The sequence below is a fragment of the Ursus maritimus genome, unplaced genomic scaffold (genome assembly GCF_017311325.1).
Source record: "Ursus maritimus isolate PB19 unplaced genomic scaffold, ASM1731132v1 scaffold_19, whole genome shotgun sequence".
Lineage (NCBI taxonomy): Eukaryota > Metazoa > Chordata > Mammalia > Carnivora > Ursidae > Ursus > Ursus maritimus.
The window spans coordinates 50,931,454-50,950,746 of record NW_024424341.1 but is presented as its reverse complement, the minus strand read 5'-3'; the positions used below and the strand labels follow the sequence as shown (position 1 = coordinate 50,950,746).

The 19,293-nt window shown below is 47.8% G+C and overlaps 2 protein-coding genes and 1 long non-coding RNA gene across 3 annotated transcripts; all 3 read right to left on the bottom strand.

Annotated features, from left to right (window-relative positions):
• Window positions 1-233: 233 nt before the first annotated feature.
• On the bottom strand, window positions 234-2,666 carry LOC103661034. The gene is made up of 2 exons (XR_567957.1): window positions 1,061-2,666; window positions 234-764 (listed from the first exon to the last, which is right to left on the bottom strand). It is a non-coding gene; the product is annotated as an uncharacterized LOC103661034 (long non-coding RNA).
• A 1,557-nt stretch (window positions 2,667-4,223) lies between these two features.
• On the bottom strand, window positions 4,224-5,880 carry LEUTX (leucine twenty homeobox; the record flags this gene model as incomplete). The annotated part of the gene is made up of 3 exons (XM_040634414.1): window positions 4,224-4,880; window positions 5,115-5,134; window positions 5,595-5,880. Coding segments are annotated over 3 exons (729 nt in total), but the record flags the coding sequence as incomplete, so codon positions are not given.
• A 12,048-nt stretch (window positions 5,881-17,928) lies between these two features.
• LOC103661033 (ferritin light chain-like) lies at window positions 17,929-19,287 on the bottom strand. The gene has a single exon (XM_040633968.1). The coding sequence runs from the start codon at window positions 18,846-18,848 to the stop codon at window positions 18,084-18,086; it is 765 nt and encodes a 254-aa protein (XP_040489902.1). The 5' UTR covers window positions 18,849-19,287; the 3' UTR covers window positions 17,929-18,083.
• Between the last annotated feature and the right edge of the window lie 6 nt (window positions 19,288-19,293).

Here is a 19,293-nt window from a genome sequence, read left to right as displayed (position 1 = left end):
TAGATTTATGTAGAAAAATATTTTTTTACAATTTTTTTAAGTAATCTCTACACCCAATATGGGGCTCGAACTCACAACCCTAAGATCAAGAGTCCCACACTCCACCAACCGAGCCAGCCAGGCACCCTGGAAACAAGATTTCTGTAACAGATCACTCTTTGATATCTACAATGGAAAGGACACGCATAATGAATTGGTTAAGATACTTCTACAACTTCCTCATGCTCAGAATCTGCTTTCTGCATCATTTCTCCAAAAAAATTTATTGTGAAAATTGTTGAACTTGAAAGAATTTTAGAGGGAACATAAATCTATCCACCTGGTTTCCCATTAATATACATATATATTTTTTTACACCTGCTTTCTACCCAGCTGTCTATCCATCCATCAGTGCAGACATTTTGACTCATTTTCTCATGTTCTTAGAGTTCTTCACGTTTGTGCTTCCCATAAATATCGTCCTTGTGCCATCAAGAGCATTCTCCATGGAGCATTTCTTAGGAAAGTGCTCGACTGTTGTCTCTGGATTTGCTTCCCCGCTCCGCTTTCTTCCCGCTGTGTCAAGGGCAGGGTTTCCGGACAACAACCAGAACTCATTCCGTCCTCCAAGGATTTTTAAGCGATGCGTGCCAAAACGCCAGAGGATCGCGCGTCACCAGCAGCGATCACCGAGCCAGGATGACCGCATCGGGGCTGCCGTCCAGTGGAGAGCCGCGGACTGTGAGATGTCCTCCGTGACGGGATTCCGTCGGATTCCTAGAGCTCTGGAAAAGTCGAGAAAACAGAGTAGCTCAGAATTCATAAACGCGTGTAGACACCTGTGATTGAGCCCTGACCGTGTGGTTGGTGAATGTCACTGTGATGGTTTTCAGATGAGGAAGTGTCTCTCAGGATCTCTGCCCCTCCGTCTCCCCCGCTGTCTCTACGTTTCCCTCTGTGCCTCAGTCACCTTCCCAGGGTCCCCCCGCCCCGCTTCTCCACCTCCTTCTTTGTGTCTCTCCCTCGTCCCCCCTCTCTGCCTGTTTTGCCGGCTGCCCGCAAGGGGGTTCCGAGTTCTGACCCAGCTGGCCGTGCCCGCTCTTGCTCGTGCGAGCCGCAAGGGTGGCCGGTTTGGCCCCCAGCTTCCTGCCCCTCCAGCCGCAGGAAAGGCAGACGCAGGAGGCGCCCGAGCGGTGGGCCTCTCGCACTGATTTGCAACATTTCTCGGCCTCCTGAGACGATCCCATAGGATTTCATCTTTCATCTGTGAATGAGCCGGAAGGCGCTGGCACGTTCTGTGACGTGGAGGTATTTCTGTACTTCTGAAATCATCCCTGTCATTTGTTGTGAATCATTGTCTTAAAACATTGCTGAGTTCAGTAGGTTATTATTTTATTTGGAAAATCTCCTTCTGTTTTATGAGTGCCATTTGCCCAGCGTTTTGTTTTTTGTTTTAATCCTATTTTTCCAGGTTTGTTACGGGAATTGTGCCAACCATTCAAAAGATGTTGGGACTGTCCTTTCTTTTCCTATTTTCTGGACCACTTCCCACAGCCTGGGAGTTCTTTGTTTGACTATGTGGCCGAATTGGCTATAAATCATCTAAATGTCATTTTTAGAGTGTAGACCTTTTACTTGCGTTGTTACTTCTTTGATTATTGGTGTATCCAGATTTTCCACTTTTTCATAGGCCAGTTATCGTCATGAATACTTCCACGGAGAAACCCCATTTTCATTTTATTTATTTGTGTTTGTTTACTTTTTTTTTTTTTTTTTTTGTATAAAATACCTTCTGCTCGGTTGATGCCCCCAAGGTCCAGCCCTCGATCCTGATTGGACATCAAGGGTAGGGGGTGGGTCTTAGGCCCTGAGTGACACTGCTGGAAACGCCGCAGGAAACTCGGATGGAACGTCCTCAGGCAAAGCGGGTTGCGGTGGCTCCACTCACGTCCACTAGTGTTGACCGACCAGTTCGTGGACTCGGGAAGCAGCGGTCCCTGTGCCCCGGGGGAGAAGTGCTGCCCACCCGCAGGAGAAGGAGTAGAGGACCGCACCATCACGGAGCACCATCTTGCGTGTGATGTGCGAATGGTGCCCCCTAGAGCTCAAATGTGGGTGATGCCCCTGGAGTTGGGCAATGAGGCCACCGCCCGGGAGGCGCCTAGGTCTTGGGTACACCCATGGTCCCAAACTCTCAGGACATTGTTTGGTGCCCTTCAGGGTAACACCACCCAGTCAGGGTCCCACCATCAGGACCCCTGCTTGGCCGCGGTGTAAGACGCAGCTTCCAGTTCGTCCAAGGACACCTCTGCCACACCCCCTAACGATTTTACCTGCTCTTTGTAAAAAGACTTCGGGTTTCCAGGGAGGGGTTGAGCCAAGAGACCTTTTGTCAGGTTTCGTCTTGATCTGTCTGCCTAATCATTGTCTGCGGCAATTGCAAGGCAGGTTTCTCATTATAATCTTTGGCTCTAGGCTTTTAAAAGTTCTCCAAATGAAGGTAAATAGAACACACTTGTTTGGGCTCTTTAATGTCAGGAGGCCGGTAAGGGGGTTCTTTTGGCCTGCCCAACCTTTGGTAGTACTCTATTAAAAATCTTTGAGGCCCATCAATGTTCCTTTTATTCATCCCCTTTCTTTTTTTAAGATTTTATTTATTTGAGAGACAGAGCACAAGCAGGGGGAGCAGCAGAGGGAGAGGAAGAAGCAGACTCCCCACTGAGCAAGGAACCCCATGTGGGGCTCAATCCCAGGACCCTGGGATCACGACCTGAGCCAAAGTCAGACGCTTAACCGACTGAGCCACCCAGGCGCCCCTCATCCCATTTCTTAATAACCACCTAGCCTGCAAGGGTGCGGGTGTTCATGTCATGGACCAGGGCCGGTGGGGATGGCGTGGAAGTGTCAGCACCTCTTCCAGGGGTTGTTGGCTTGCAAGCTCCTCGGGAGTTTGCCAGGTATAATTTAAAACTGGCCACCGCACAGAAAGGGCAAGGAGAGACGAAAGAGGCAGACTACTCCAGCTTGGTAAGTGAAAGGTTTAATAAACGAGGGAATTCACATTAGGATTGGGGAAAGGCAAGTGGAATGCACGTTCCAGGGACAAGGGAGGAGCTGAGGAGCCTCTGATTGCGGTCCCACTCATGGGTTGACCAGCCGTCACATCCTTTCTGTGACCTCCTCCAGCAGGAGCTCGGCTCAGTGGCATGGACTCCAGGCTGCTCCATCGGCTGGGATTAGCGTAGGCAAGCGCTGGGTGAGTCCTCAGTGGCAAAAATTGTAGGTATCCCACTTGGGTCCTCATGGTGAAAGCTGCTGGAGTCTCCTTTTCTCCTCAAGTGGGGGTGGGGAGGGGTGCATCACAGCCCAGCGGATCCCTCTTGGCAGCAAACTCTGTAGCACTGGGGGATGAGGTCACACAGGTAAAATGCCTCCTATGCTTTTCTACGAGGCCTTGGGTTTCATGCTCCCCTGGGTTGCTGCGGCTTCTTGTACTCCAGAACTCTTCTCTGAGCTGTTTTCACCAGTAAGTAGTTGTTAAATCATTGTTTTTGTGGAGATACAAGTGCTGGGACCTCTTAGTCCACCATCTTGCTGATGTCACTCTAACTTTTTTTAAGAGTGGAAAATGGTCCATGGGGTAGAGATGCAGGGGAGCTTGGTCCGCGTGGTACTGACTGTAGTCGGGGTGCTTTCAGGGAGCTAGCTCAACTGGGACAAGCTGGCACCCAAGGAAAACTAGCTGGTTTCTGCTATCATTCCTTTTTTTTTTTTTTTTTTTTTAAGATTTATTTGACAGAGAGAGACAGCCAGCGAGAGAGGGAACACAAGCAGGGGGAGTGGGAGAGGAAGAAGCAGGCTCCCAGCGCTCCCAGTGGAGCAGGGACCCCGATGCAGGGCTCGATCCCAGGACCCTGGGATCACACCCTGAGCCGAAGGCAAATGCTTAATGACTGAGCCACCCAGGCGCCCCTCTGCTACCATTCTAAAGGCCCCTGTGACTGTCCTTGACACTGAAATTTGGTTGAGAGGGTACTACTCAGAGGATAGAAATTACAGGCAATGGTGAAAGGTAAAGAGACGTCTTTTTTTTTTAAGATTTTATTTATCTTTTTTTTCTAAGATTTTATTTATTTGAGACAGAGCATGAGCGGGGGAGAGAGAGAGGGAAAAGCAGACTCCCCACTGAGCAGGGAGTCCGATGCAGGACTCGATCCCAGGACCCTGAGATCATGACCCGAGCTGAAGGCAGCTGCTTAACCAACTTGAGCCACCCAGGTGCCCCGGGTAGAGAGATTTCTTTCTTCTCACAGAATTAGATGAATTGCTGGGCTTTAATCCATTTAGACTCAAGTTGACCCATTAAACGCGTTTGGAAAGACCTCTTAAGTTGGTCAAGATTTGGATCACAGAACATCTGTCCTGGCACATACCAGTTGTTCAATCAATAAATAAGTGGGCGTGTCAGCCATACCACTTCAGCTGTGGCACGTGGGGGAGAGGTATTGATCTAGACTGCTGGGGTCATCATCCCCAGGTAAGGCATATAGTTGTATCAACTGACCCATGTCATAGGGACTGGAGGCCCAAGGAGGGTCAAAGTCCCCCAGACATATCTCTTGGAGAACAGGAGGCTGAGAATCCCAAGGTGAACCCCATCTGGAGGGACCAGGTTGGTCATTCTTGGAAGACCGAGGGAGTTCATGATCAGAGGCATCCGAAATGCTGGGACTCGCGCAATGGGTGTTTGTCGAAGTTACACACAAGGAGGGCTCCTCCTCGCCTGGAATGGTCGGGTTTGGTGATTCTTGTGATGAATTTGATCGCTTTGATTGCTGCTCTTTCTTCCTTTTGACGCGCTGGTTCTTAAACCAAGTCTGGGGAGAGAGGAGGTGAGAAGGTTAATAAAGGGGGGTGGGTCTAAAGGGGAATCCTCATGTTCCCCAGGAATTAGGCTCTTTGGGCACGAGAAGGCTAGTCTCGCATCCCTTCAGTTATCTGAACAAGGGAGGTTCCTTCTGTCCTCTGCTGTCCTGAGTTCTAGAAGGCAAAGGGAGGGTAAGGTCAAGCCATTGGGTGGAATAGGACAGAGCATTCAAATGCCAGATCAGAAGCGGGTAAGGCTTCTGTCTTGCTGCTTCTGTCTTGATGGATGCTAGGCATTTTCAGAGAGAATTCTGAAGATTGAGCATATGGAGTAGGAATCTAGCTTGGGTGCATTCAGGATTCCTCCAGGGGTCCTCATGCCCCCAAATGCTCTGTGGGAACTTAGTTGCGAGGCATCTGAATGACTGTGAATGTCCTGATTAAGGAGAACCTAGAAATACATGGGAACAGACCCCAAGGGGATTATCTGGGATCCATCCCCAAAAGGTCCCCTGTAGCATTGTGGTTCTGGAGTCAGCAAGGTCTGGGTTCAAATTCTAGCTCTTATGTTCACGATCCTTGGAGGAGTCTCTGCGAACCTTAGCGTTCCTCAGTAAAATGGATGGTCATAAGAATAAAAATACAGAACATCCATCCAGACACACAGCAGTCGCTCAATAAATGGGAATTGCCTGCTGTGTGAATTGCCAGTGTGTGTGACGCTCTGGTTAGGTGTGCTGTCTAGAGACATCTCCTGGGATGTACCTTTATTACTGACTCATCCAGATGAGTAATTGAGATAAGGTCCTCCATGGTCGCCCAATCTGGGTACATGGTCTCTTCCAACACACGTTTCAGAGCCTGGAGCTGTTCCTCACTGAAGTGTGTGCGGCCCCGGCGAGCATACCTTGGATTTTCTGCAAAAGGAAGAGACGAAAGGCTTTCGTAAAACACACACACACACACACACACTCCAAGGTAAACTTCTGACCTGAGCCTGACCTGGGAGCTAAGAGCTTGGTCTAAAAAGATGACTTACGGAACCCACTCATCACCATCCTGCCGGGGTTGCTCTGCAGCCCTGAAATGCAGTTTCCGCCACTAGAAAATGGTTTAAGCCTGGTTGAAGGGCAAGTAACCGTCCATTTGTTCTAGAGGTATATACTGGAAACTCATAGCCTAGAAAAATGAACCAGACTAGTGGGAGAGAAGGTATCTGTCCTCACTGGGATAACATAGTGACATGACAGCGACATTGGATTCATTTGAGGGCATACGATTCAGAGAGTGTTTGAGTGTTTGAGACCCTGTAATCAGCCATAGGCTCGGGCGCACTGCTCTCTACGCTGGTCGGTGTGTGAGATCCTGACGCTATTGATTTGGCCACTTAGTAATGAGGCCAGTTAGGGAAGCAGGCGTGAAGCTTAGTGACCTGAGAAAGGATGTTGATTATCCCGTTTATTAGATTTGTCGCTCTGGGAATACCGTGACACTTATATTCTTTGCCTCTTTTTTCTTTTCTTTATTTTTTCAGATTTTATTTATTTATTTGACAGAGAGACAGCCAGCGAGAGAGGGAACACAAGCAGGGGGAGTGGGAGAGGAAGAAACAGGCTTCCTGCTGAGCAGGAAGCCCGATGCGGGGCTCGATCCCAGGACTCTGGGATCACGCCCTGAGCCGAAGGCAGACGCTTAACCACCGAGCCACCCAGGCGCCCCTTTCCCTCTTTTTTCTACCAGTAAAATGGTCCCATATAATTCACTCACTTTGGGGAAGATATGAGTATCCAGAAAGCAAGTCTGTTAATTACAGGCTTGGTGCATAATAGGTACAGAGTGGGAGTTTTTTACTATTGTTTAAAATATAAATGTAAAACCACGTCATCTAGCAATATTTGATCCATTTTCTATGGGACATTCTATTTATGGAGGAGGCCCTTATTCTTCATACAAAGGCAGACACGCGAAAAAGCTGGCATGCTGCTAACCACCCCACTGTGAAGACAAGAGGTCAGTCAGAGATTTCTCGCAGCTTTTCATCCTCTATTTGAACACAAAGAGGGGAGGGAAATTATAAGACCTTGGAGGAAGTCTTCAAACACAAGGGAGTCACAGAGACAGACAAAGCAAGAGAAAAGACGGAGGAGGAGGAGGAGATGCAAATTAACGAACAGAAACATTTTTCTTAAGAAAAGGAATAGAAGTCGGGGCACCTGGGTGGCTCAGTTGGTTAAGGTTCTGCTTTTGGGGGCGCCTGGGTGGCACAGTGGTTGAGCATCTGCCTTCGGCTCGGGGCGTGATCCCGGCGTTACGGGATCGAGCCCCACATCAGGCTCCTCCGCTATGAGCCTGCTTCTTCCTCTCCCACTCCCCCTGCTGTGTTCCCTCTCTCGCTGGCTGTCTCTATCTCTGTCGAAGAAATAAATTTAAAAATCTTTAAAAAAAAAAAAAGGTTCTGCTTTTGGCTCAGGTCATGATCCCAGGGTCCTGAGATTGAGCCCCACATTGGGCTCCCTGCTCGGCAGAGAGTCTGCTTCTCCCTCTGCCTCTGCTGTTCCCCCTGCTTGTACTCTCTGTCTCTGTCAAATAAGTAAATAAAATATTTTTTAAAAAAATAAAATTAAAATAAAGTCTTAAAGAGGTACCTGGGTGGCCCAGTCAGTTGAGCACCCAACTCTTGGTTTTGGCTCAGGTCATGATCTCAGGGTCGTGAGATCGAAGCCTGTGTCAGACTCCGTGCTCAATGTGGAGTCTGCTTGGGATTCTTTCTCCCTCTCCCTCTGCCCCTCCCCGTTCACGTGGGTGCTCTCTCGCTCACGCTCTCTCTCTCTCTCAAATAAATAAGGAAAATCAAAAAAAAAAAAAGAAAGAAGAAAGAAAGAAAGACACTTCTAAACTAGCCTTTCAAAATAAATAATAAAAGGAAAATATTGATAAATATCAAACATCAATATTTAAACTATTTTGACAATAAAAGTCATAAGTAAATTGAAAAATACAGACCACAGATGAGAGAACATATTTGCAACAAATAAGAGAAATTATTAGTGTCTAAAATACAACAAAAATGTTCTCCTGAGCCTCAAGAAAAAATTACTAGATAATAGAAAAGGATGCGTGGAGAATTCACACAAGAGAAAAGCAGAATGGACTTTGAAGTAGAGCAAGGAGGGGCGCCTGGGTGGCTCAGTCGGTTGAGCATCTGATTCTTGATTTCGCTCGGTCATGATTGCGGGATTGGTCGTAGAATTAAGCCCCAAGTTATGCTCCTGCTGAGTCTGAAGCCTGCTTAGGATTCTCTCTCTCCTCCCTCTGCCCCTCCCAGTGCATTCTCTCTCTCTCTCTCTCTCTCTCTCTCTCTCAAAAAAAAAAAAGAAAGAAAAAGAAAAATAGTGCAAGGAGTCTCAATTTCACTAACTAATTTTAAAAAATGGAAAATGGATCAAACATCAAGTACTATTTTATACTCACCGTTAGAGACAAGACAATGGGCCCAAAATGGAGTGGCTCGTGCTAATCCCCACATCACCATACTGAGACTTAACGGTTTCTGCTCTCCCAAGAGTGGAAAATTAAACCAATCAGGAATTGCTTGATCGCCACTAGTTAGGGAACTGCCTGATAGACCCTGCCATCCCCCACAGGAAACCAGCCTTGCTATAACCAATCCACTTGTTTGTCTGGTATAATTTCCTTTTTCCTCACTCCCTTCTGCCCAGAAAAATCTTTCCTTTAGTACAGTTCCCCAGAGGTGCTTTCTACGGGCTAGATTGGATGCTGCCCGATTCACGAATCATCAAATACAGCCAGTAAGATCTTAACAATTTACTCAGTTGAATTTCCTTATTTAACACCACCAAATGGCTGACATTTGAAAGTCTGACAGGACCCAGTGTTAAAAAGGACTTGGAAAAACAAAATCTCACAGTAATGGTGGAGTCCAGTTACAAAGTGTTTTCCAGTGCTCCCTGTTGGTATAACCCAGTGGTTTCCCAACTGGCCCCTTGGTGTTGGCAAGAGCGTACCAACAAAGCTTCACCCGCTTACCTCTGCTTGTTCGCCACCCTCTAGCATACAAGCATGCATTGCCTTTGCCCTGGCTTACCTGCCATATTATCCTCTTGAAGTGCAATGACTCCTTCTGCTGTTGTGTTTTCCGAGCTCCTGAATTTCGTTTATGTATCTGCTGGATTTAGGGGCCTCTCATTTAAGCAAAATTTTGATGCAATCAGGTCCCTGCCCAATCCCTCCCTAATGTCACACCCTCTAATAATCCATTCAATACGTGCACATTAAGAACCTATCCTTTGCATGGACTGGCTGGGTCCTGGGATAAAGCGGTGAACCCAGGCTTCATCTCTGACCTCAAATGGTGGAGGAAAACAAACAGAAGTCAAGCAAACAGAAAATGGATAAAATGTCCAACACTTTCACTCAAGACAAAAGAGTAAACACAACAGGGTGCTGGGAGAAAGAGTAAGTTGGTAAGACGAGTGAATCCAGAAGGCGAAGGACGGGCTCCTGGTGAGACCTGCAGAGCAGGGGGAGAGGGGACGGGGAGCATGGGAAAGCCCCTCCCCATCCTCCTAACAGGCTGTTCCCAAATGGGGCAGGAGCAAGCAAGAGGGATGGTCTTGGCAGAGCCTAAATCATAGACATCCTCGTAAATTCTGTTAAGGAGTTTGCATTTGGGACAGTTGAAAGGAGAGTTCTGAGCAAAGGAACTCAACATATAAATTGCCTTTTTTTTTAAATCATGCCTCCTTCTTGCCTCTCAGCTTACCATTCCCTGTCCCTCTGTTCTGCATTTTCTCCACCTCTCAGGTGACATATCTGCTCACTTATTTATTCCTCCCCATGGTGATCTTCTCCAAGACAAGTCTTGTTCCTAAGAGGGGTCTCACTGGGTGGACGAGTTGGCTCTAGTTCCGGGTCATCCTCCTTGGACGTCCCACACCCAGTGTGGCCCCAGCTTCTCTGCAGTGGAGCTGAGACTCTGGCCTTGGCCCGTCTTACCTGCCTCCCACTCCACCCTCATCCCCCATCCCAGCACGCTCATCCGCCTGCCTTGGAGAGGTCTTAAAAGACCCAAAGAACACTGGCTCTGGAAACATTGTTGGTAGCCCAAGGCCAAAACGACTGAAGTGCCTCTCTGTGTCTCATACAAGAAGAAAATTCAGGGAAACTTTTGAAGTGATCAATAATAGAAACACCTCTCCAAAAATCTGTTCAAAGGGGTAAAAGCAGGCCTCGAATTTTCCATGTAAACTTTAGAATCAAGGGGCTCCTGGGTGGCTCAGTCTGTTGGGCTGAGTCTTCGGCTCAGGTTATGATCCCAGGGTCCTGGGATCGAGCTCCGCATCGGGCTCCCTGCTCAGTGGGAAGCCTGCTTCTCCCTCTCCCGCTCCCCCTGCTTGTGTTCCCTCTCTCGCTGTATGTCTCTCTCTCTGTCAAGTAAATAAAGTCTTTTTTTAAAAAAAGTATGAATGTCAAAATATCAGAGGATTTTGAAGGTATTCATGTTTTAAAAAAAAATCCCTCTTCACTTTTTCAGTTAACGGTAATTTGGGTGATCACTCTGCCAACATCTCGTTCTGGTGAATGGGAAATCAAGATTTAGAAAAATAGAACTCATCTCACCTTTTGAAAGTGCTGGCACCCTAGGCAGGGAAGCAGAAAATAAATAAACAAACAAGCCAATAAATAGTTTCTCATTATTTTTTTTAAGATTTTATTTATTCATTTGACAGAGATAGAGACAGCCAGCGAGAGAGGGAACACAAGCAGGGGGAGTGGGAGAGGAAGAAGCAGGCTCCCAGCGGAGGAGCCCGATGTGGGGCTCGATCCCATAATGCCGGGATCACGCCCTGAGCCGAAGGCAGACGCTTAACGACTGAGCCACCCAGGCGCCCCAAATAGTTTCTCATTATGATATGTACTGATATGATGAATGCCATCAACGGCGGCACTGGTTAGAGGAAGCTCGTGAGATTCGTGACCCAAGCAAGACAGCTCTGAGGTGTCTTTTTTACTAAAGATAAGGAACAGTGTTCTAAGCAAACTCAAAGGCTCAGAGACACAAAAAAACGTTTTGACGTCTGAGGGGCGGACAGAAGGGCGCTGTAGCCTGGAAGGGGGGGACAGTGGGAGGAGATGACGAGGAAGAGACAGACCAAGGCCAGATCACAATGAAGGAGCTTGGACTTTATGCTGAGTGAAATAGAACACCATTTAAGGGGCCTCCGGAGATAAGAAGACACCCACTCCACTCTTTTCCCATGCGGTAGTTGAGAAATGAGAGACAAGGTAACTTCAACTTGAGAGGGCTACATGGGGTGCCAGGCGTTCACCTCCAGGGTCAGCTGGAACTGGAGAGAGTTCGGAGTTTATTTCCCTCTCTCGGGATGTCCTCTTTCTGTTCTACCTGCTTTGAGCATCGGGTCTCCTGGCCCCGTTCACCAACTTGTCATAAAACCCTTCTCTGACCCCCGGACCTGGTCAGGACCTCTGCTTTATGCTGCCGGCATTCCTGTCCTTTATTGTTGCCTTCCTGGGTTTATTTGTATGGGTTCTGATCATGCTTCTCCCTGAGAAGGAGGGCTCCTTCTCTCACCAGTGATCCTCCATGGACCCGGTCCATGGCAGTTGCTCATTCTGAGGGTTTAGGAAGCATGAGAAAAATTCTGGACTCCTTCTGCAGAAAAGTGTGGCTGTGGTTGACTGCTACTACTGCAAGAGTTCGAACATAACTAGAACTTTCGATTAAAGCTAACCCTTGAGGGGCGCCTGGGTGGCACAGCGGTTGGGCATCTGCCTTCAGCTCGGGGCGTGATCCTGGCGATCTGGGATTGAGCCCCACATCGGGCTCTTCTGCTATGAGCCTGCTTCTTCCTCTCCCACTCCCCCTGCTTGTGTTCCCTCTCTCACTGGCTGTCTCTATCTCTGTCGAATAAATAAATAAAATCTTTTAAAAAAAAATAAAATAAAGCTGACCCTTGAATTACACGGGTTTGAACTGTACGGGTCCACTTCTTTTTAATAGCACAGTATTTTCCTTTTGACTTTCTTCAACACCCTCTCTTTTCACTAGCTTACTTTTTTTAATTTTTTTTAAAGATTTTATTTTTAATCTCCACACCCAACGTGGGACTCAAACCTACAACCCCGAGATCAAGAGTTGCACGCTCCACGGACTGAGCCAGCCAGGCGCCCCTAGCTTATTTTATTGTAAAAATATGGTATATAGTACAAAAAACATACAAAACATGTTAATCAACTTTTTAGGTTATCTAGAAGGCTTTTGGTCAACAGTAGGCCATTAGTAGTTACGTTTTTTGAGAGTCAAAAGCTCTATGTAGATTTTTTACCATGCCAGGGGTCGACACCCCTAACCCCTGTGTTGTGCAAAGGTCCACTCTTTTTAGTGCTTATTGCAGTATTATGAGCTTGTTTCTAAGTTGGTGAATTGTGGGGGCGCCTGGGTGGCTCAGTCGGTTGAACATCTGCCTTCAGCTCAGGTCATGATCTCAGGGTCCTGGGACTGAGTCCCGCATCGGGCTCCCTGCTCAGCGGGAAGTCTGCTTCTCCCTTTCCTTCTGTGCTCTCTCCCTCTCACTGTCCCTCCAGTAAATAAATAAAACCTCAGAAAACAAAATTAAATATGTGTGCTACAAACATTTTCTCCCAGTCTGTGGCTGGTCTTCTCATCTCTTGAGACTTTGTAGGTTTCTTTTTATTTTTTTAAGATTTTATTTATTTATTCGACAGAGATAGAGACAGCCAGCGAGAGAGGGAACACAAGCAGGGGGAGTGGGAGAGGAAGAAGCAGGCTCATAGCGGAAGAGCCTGATGTGGGGCTCGATCCCAGAACGCCGGGATCACGCCCTGAGCCGAAGGCAGACGCTTAACCGCTGTACCACCCAGGCGCCCCTCTTTTTTTTTTTTTTTAACCCAGATAATGAAAGATCTTTTGTTTAAGATTTTATTTATTTATTTATTTGACAGAGACAGAGAGAGCACGAGCAGGGGGAGCGGCAGAGGCAGAGGGAGAAGCAGACTCCCAATGAGCAGGGAGCCCGATGTGGGGCTCGATCCCAGGAGTCCAGGACCACGACCTGAGCTGAAGGCAGATGTTTAACTAAAGAGCCACCCAGGTGCCCTGAAGAAATCTTTTACAGCCAGCGGTTCTTTAACTTGAGTGTGCATGAGAACCACTGGGAGGGCTTGTAAAAACACAGCTGGGTCCCACCTCCAGAGTTTAATTCCGTGGGTATGGGCTGGGGTTCACAAATAAGCATTTTCGGAAGTTCCCAAGTGTACTGATGCTGTTGGTCTGGGGACTGCACTTTGAGAACCACTGTCCTAGCAATCCCAGGGTCACCTTTTCATAGAGACTGAGACCTCTTGGTGACTTCTTGGATGAACTGTGAAGCTTTAGGCTAACTCCCTATCTATTATAAATGTTACCAACATTAAGTTTTAATGGTAGTTTTCTTTTAAAGAGCCTTTTAAATTTAGGACATACTGGGGCGCCTGGGTGGCTCAGTAGGCTAAGCGTCTGCCCTTGGCTCAGGTCATGATCCCAGGGTCCGGGGACTGAGCCGCGCATCGGGCTCCTTGCTCAGCGGGGGAGACTGCTTCTCCCTCTCCCTCTGTCTGCTGCTTCCCTGGCTTGTGCTTGCCCTCTCCCCACCCCCACCCTCGCTCTCTCGCTGTCTTGGTGTCTCGCTCTCTCTGATAAATAAATAAATAAATAAATAAATAAATAAATAAAATTTTTAAAAAAACTGCTATGAAGACCTGTTTTTGGACAACTGGGGAGATTTAAATGTGGGCTGTATATTGGTCACTTATTCTTCAGCAGGGACAGAGCAGAACGGCTATGGGTCCTGTGGAAGGTACCGCGATGGGAGCTTAGCTCCTGCCAATGGGAGGGGATCCGGTTAACACCTCCGGCTAAAGTTGGATCCCCGAGAGGGATACACCCTAGGGGAAGAAGTGCACCACTCAGCTCTCGAAGCAATCAGAGACTGAATCAGATCAGCTCAGACACTGTTTGAATTAAAGGAATGTGTCCCCCACCATTCTCATTGCAGGAGAAGTTAATCCACTCCAAAGATAACACCGTTTCAAGCTTTAGATTTGCCTGCAGTTCTGTGGCAAGAGTTAACATTCTTGGGCATTGACTTTGTGCTTAGCACGGTGCTAAGGTGCTTTCGTATAGTATCTCCTTTAATCTTCACGGAAACCCTGTGATGCAGGACAGACGTTTTGAGTAACTGGTTTCTACCCCTGGGCTAATCAAGTGTTAGAATCAGGCTTTGAATCCAGCCAATTCCAGTCCAAAATTTCCTGTCTTAATCGCAACATTATTAATTGTTATCAGCCTCTCCCCTGAGCTGGAGGCTCGTCTATCTTGACTTCTGATCTCATCTTGACTATCTCAAGGGATCACCGTATCTCCCAAATCAAAATCCTGATGTCTTGTTTCCAAACTTACACCCTCCAGTGTTTCCCATCTTAGTGACTGGCGACATTATCCATCCAGGGCAAACAAGTCAGAAAACCAATCCCCTTCCATCCATCCAAGTTAGGTTTTCTTTCTAAACATCCCTTGGGCATGGCCACTTTCCCATTTCTGTCAAACCCTAGGCCCACTCATCAACATCTCCCAGTCGCACAGCTGTGGTCGCCAAGACTCAGTGCCCTGCCCCTCACACCCCATTCTCCAGGATGTAGCAAGATGTAGCCTTCCAGATGCATATCGAAGCATGTCACACTCCCTTGTCACACATCAGTGGTTTCCCACTGCTCTCAGGTAAAGATCAAACCCTTGGCCATAGCATTTGGCTTTGCATGAGTCCCCAGCATACTTGTCTATCTTCCATTCCTGGAGGGAAAAACATCAAAGTCTTTGTCTTCACACATGAAACCACCACAGTAACTAATGAATATGGGAAGGTACTTCAAGGCTGTGCAAATGTCCTGTCTCTCCTCAAAGTTCCTCCCCCTGATTTTGGCATCCATCAGTGCATCTTGCCTGGGGTGGTTATCACTGTGCTGTTCCTTTTTCTATTTTTAAATTGGCTACGCCCCCAACGTGGGGCTTGAACTCCTGATCCCAAGATCAAGAGTCACATGCTCTACCAACTGAGCCAGCCAGGTGCCCCTAAAGTGTATTTTTCTTTTTTCTTTTCTTTTTTTTTTTAAGATTTTATTTATTTATTTGACAGAGAAAGAGACAGACAGCGAGAGAGGGAACACAAGCAGGGGGAGTGAGAGAGGAAGAAGCAGGCTCCCAGTGGAGGAGCCTGACGTGGGGCTCAATCCCAGAACGCTGGGATCACGCCCTGAGCCTAAGGCAGATACTTAACGACTGAGCCACCCAGGCACCCCTAAAATTTTTAGTTTTATGCTGTTTCTGGAGTGTATATCACCTGAAGGTAGACTGCAATAACTTAAGTATGTACACTAAAAACCCCAAAGCAACCACTAAAATAACAAAATGAAGATTTTTTTAAAATATTCTATTTTTAAGTAATCTCTACACCCAACATGGGGCTCAAACTTACAACCCCAAGATCAAGAATCGCATGCTCTACCAACTGAGCCAGCCAGGCATCCCCCCAAATGATTTTTATCTCATCAGCCAACAAAGATAAAATGAAATCATAAAAGTACTTGATTAATCTAAAAGAAGAAAAAGAAGAGAATAAAGAACAAATGGGACAAATAAACAACAAATAGCCATATGATAGACTTAACCATCTCAATAATCACATTAAATACAAATTGTCTAAACTCTAATTGAGGGACGGCTGGGTGACTCAGTCGGTTAAGCATCTGCCTTTGGCTCAGCAGAGAGCCTGCTTCTCCCTCTCCCTCTGCCTGCTGCTCCCCCTGCTGTGCTCTCTCTCTGTCAAATAAATAAATAAAATCTTTAATAAAGGGGGCGCCTGGGTGGCTCAGTCGTTAAGCGTCTGCCTTCGGCTCAGGGCGTGATCCCGGCGTTATGGGATCGAGCCCCACATCAGGCTCCTCCGCTGGGAGTCTGCTTCCTCCTCTCCCACTCCCCCTGCTTGTGTTCCCTCTCTCGCTGTCTCTCTATGTCAGATAAATAAATAAAATCTTTTTTTAAAAAATCTTTAATAAAAAAATAAGTAAATAAACTCTAATTGAAAGGCAGAGGTTATATTGGGTAAAAAAAAAAAAAAAAGGCAAGACCCAACTATATGATACTTCTAAGCAACACACTTTATCTTTTTTCTTTATTCAATCCATCCCATTTTTTCATGCATTTAGAAAATAAGTAATAGGGGCACCTGGGTGGCTCAGTCAGTTAAGTGTCCGACTCTTGATTTAGGCTCAGGTCATGATCTCGGGGTTGTGAGATCAAGCCCCACATCAGGTCCCGTGCGCTTAGCAGGGAGTCAGAGCCGGCTTGAGATTCTCTCCCTCTCTTGCCCCTCCCCTTGCTTGTGTGCTCTCTCTCTAAAATAAATCAATCTTAATAAATAAATATTTCCCATCTGCTAGTAACCACAGGCAACCAGTCACTTCAATATATCATAACACGAGTCACCATTTTTCCTGCTCTGATAACAATTTCTTCACTACTTTTTTCCACATAGGTCACTCTTTGGTATTCCTGGTACCAATTTCTGGAGCAGTTACCTATGGCCGCAATAATGTTGCATGACAAGCTTCGGCAAACACTGTGGCAGAACACAACATTTATTTAGCCTCTGAGCCTAAGGGTCTGCGGGTAGTCACGTGGAGACGGACTGATCTTGAGTGTCTTGTCTGAGGCCACTTGCCCCAGCTCCATATTGTCTTCTGCCCCCCAACAAGCAGTCCAGAGTTGTTCTCACAGTGCTAGCACGAGTCTGAGACAGGAGAAGCATGAAATGCCTCGCGAGTTCTGGTCTCAAAACCGACACACCATCCTTTCTGCCCCATCGCATTGGTCAGAGCAAATGGTAAGGTCAGCTCAGATTCCAGGGGTGGAGAAAAAGAACCCTACTTCTTGACGAGAGTGTTACGAGACCCCCCAGACCAGGTTCTTGAGTCTCAGTGTCATGGAAATGAACAGTGAACGCGAGAGAAAGAAAACAGGTGAAGTTTATTAGAAATCGCTTGCGGAGGGGCCCCTGGGTGGCTCCAGCGGTTGCGTCGCCAGCTCTTGGTTTCGGCTGGGGTCATGATCTCTGGGTCCTTGGATGGAGCCCTGGACTGGCTCCATGGTGAGCATGGAGTCTGCTCCAGGATTCTCTCTCTCTCTCTCTCTTTCTGTCTCCCCCTGCCCCTCCCCCTCCAGCTCGTTTGCACGTTCTCTCTCTAAAATAAATATTAAAAAAAAAAAAGAATAGTAATGACTATGTAACTATCAAGAAAATGAACCGGCAGGATGCCTGGCTGGCGGGGCGGGTGAAGCACGTGACTCTTGATCTCCATGTCCCTGAGTTAGAGCCCCATACTGGGCTGAGTTTACTTAAAAAAAATTTTTTTTAATTTTTCAGAAAATGAACTATCTATAACCAATGAAACAATTAAAAACATGGGTGAATCTCATAAAAATAATGTTGTGTGAAAGAAACCAGATGCAAGAATATATAAAGTTGAAAACAGTAAGCAAAACTAAAATACAGGAATGCACCCCGAGTAGTAAAACAAAAAGCAGAGAGAGGAAACCGTTACCGTAAATACCAGGATAGTGGTTACCTCCGGGCAGGAAGGAGAGGACAGTGGAGCAGTGGGAAGCTTCGGGAATACCGGAAATCAGTTTCCATTGGTAGTTACATGGATGTTGGCTTTCTGATAAATCATTCAGCTGTATATTTCCTATACTTTTCTGCATATGTCATACTGCACAAATAAGATTTAGGAAAAAAGGTCCAAGAGGGGCCAAAGAAATTTTAAAGATAACAAGAAGGGAGTGTGATATAAAGCTTTAGTAGTTAAGAGGATTGTTGTGAGGAAGATAGACAAATGAACAAATGGAAAATAATAAGGAACACCCTCCCCCGCCCAACAAAAAACGACGAATCTAGACTATTTTGGTATATACTACAGGCAGCATTTTCCCCCCCTTGCAAAATGCTTTATTGTTTCCATTTGGTCCACAGCTTGGGAGTGGGCTCCAGCGTTTGTTAAAAAGCTTCCTGGCGGCTGCTCGGCTGCTCGGACAAACCCAGACAGGAGCCCCGACACAAAGGCCTCCGGGCTCCAGATGCTGCCAGTCAATACTTGAGGGTGAGCCTTTCAAAGAGATACTCGCCCAGCCCAGCCTGGGGGCAGGACAGCCTGCGGAGGTTAGTCAGGTGGTCGCCCATCTTCTTGATGACTTTCACCTGCTCACCCAGGAAGTGGCTCTCCAGGAAGTCACAGAGATGGGCGTCCGCACGGGTAGAACCCAGGGCGTGCAGATCCAAAAGGGCCTCGTTCAAGTTCTTCTCCAAGACCACAGCGGTTTCCATGGCGTCCAGGGCTTTACCCCACTTGTCGTGGGACGGCTTCTGCACGTCCTGGAAGAGGGAGCTGCCGCTGCGCTGCTTTTGCAACATCAAGAGCTCCTGGGCACCCTCGAGCTTCTTCTGGGCTAACTCGTGGAAGAAGTGGCCCAAGCCCTCCAGAGCCACATCGCTGCAGTCGAAATAGAAGCCCAGGGAGAGGTAGGTGTTGGAGGCCCGCAGGTGCATGTTGACCAGGCAGTTGACGGAGGCCTCCACCTCGGTGGAGTAATTCTGACGAACCTGACAGCTCGTGCTTGATTGGCAACAGGGCGCCAAAAACCGGTGTTGGTTCGCCCCGGAGGCAGAGGGTAGCCGAGAAGATGGTTCCGAGGGTTGAGGCTGTACAGAGGGTTGAGGCCGTACAAGCGGCTGGAGGGCGGTCGGAGGCTGGAATAAGGGGTGTCCCTGGGTCTGTTCAGTACAAGTTCTGTTGAAACACGGGGCAGATCCAGGGGCCCGCCGGGCGCACTGCTGATGGGGCATTATAATCATGGGAGAAGCAGCTTAGAGTGAAGCATCGTGGGTGGGATCTTGGGAAAGCCAACAAGAAGCAGTCTTGTAAGACTCTCCTTGTAAACGTTAAACTGGTCCAAATGGAAAATATGGCTCCGCCCTTAGACGTTCGGTTACATAGGGGCAGTTTCAGCTGTGATGGCACGTCCGGCCGCTAGGTGGCGCCTGGGGGAGCGCGCGGGCCCCGGGAATGACGCGTGCGCGGTGCTCCTAGGTAGATCCGTAGGACATACGATCGCGCACACGGGCTCGCAAGCTGCGTTTACCGGCGCGCACAGCGCTCGCGCACGCGCACTCAGCTGCACGCCCATCACCGAGCTGTCCCGGTATTGCAATTTTTCTGGGAGCGGCCGAGCTGACCCCGCGGTCCGAGATGTCCGAGCTGCCCGCCGACAGCAGCGTCCGGCAGACGGACGCGGCGAAT

Bases quoted from the DNA above. Each gene is read 5' to 3' on its own strand.
- LOC103661033 (XM_040633968.1), bottom strand. From the start codon at position 18,848: ATGATTATAATGCCCCATCAGCAGTGCGCCCGGCGGGCCCCTGGATCT.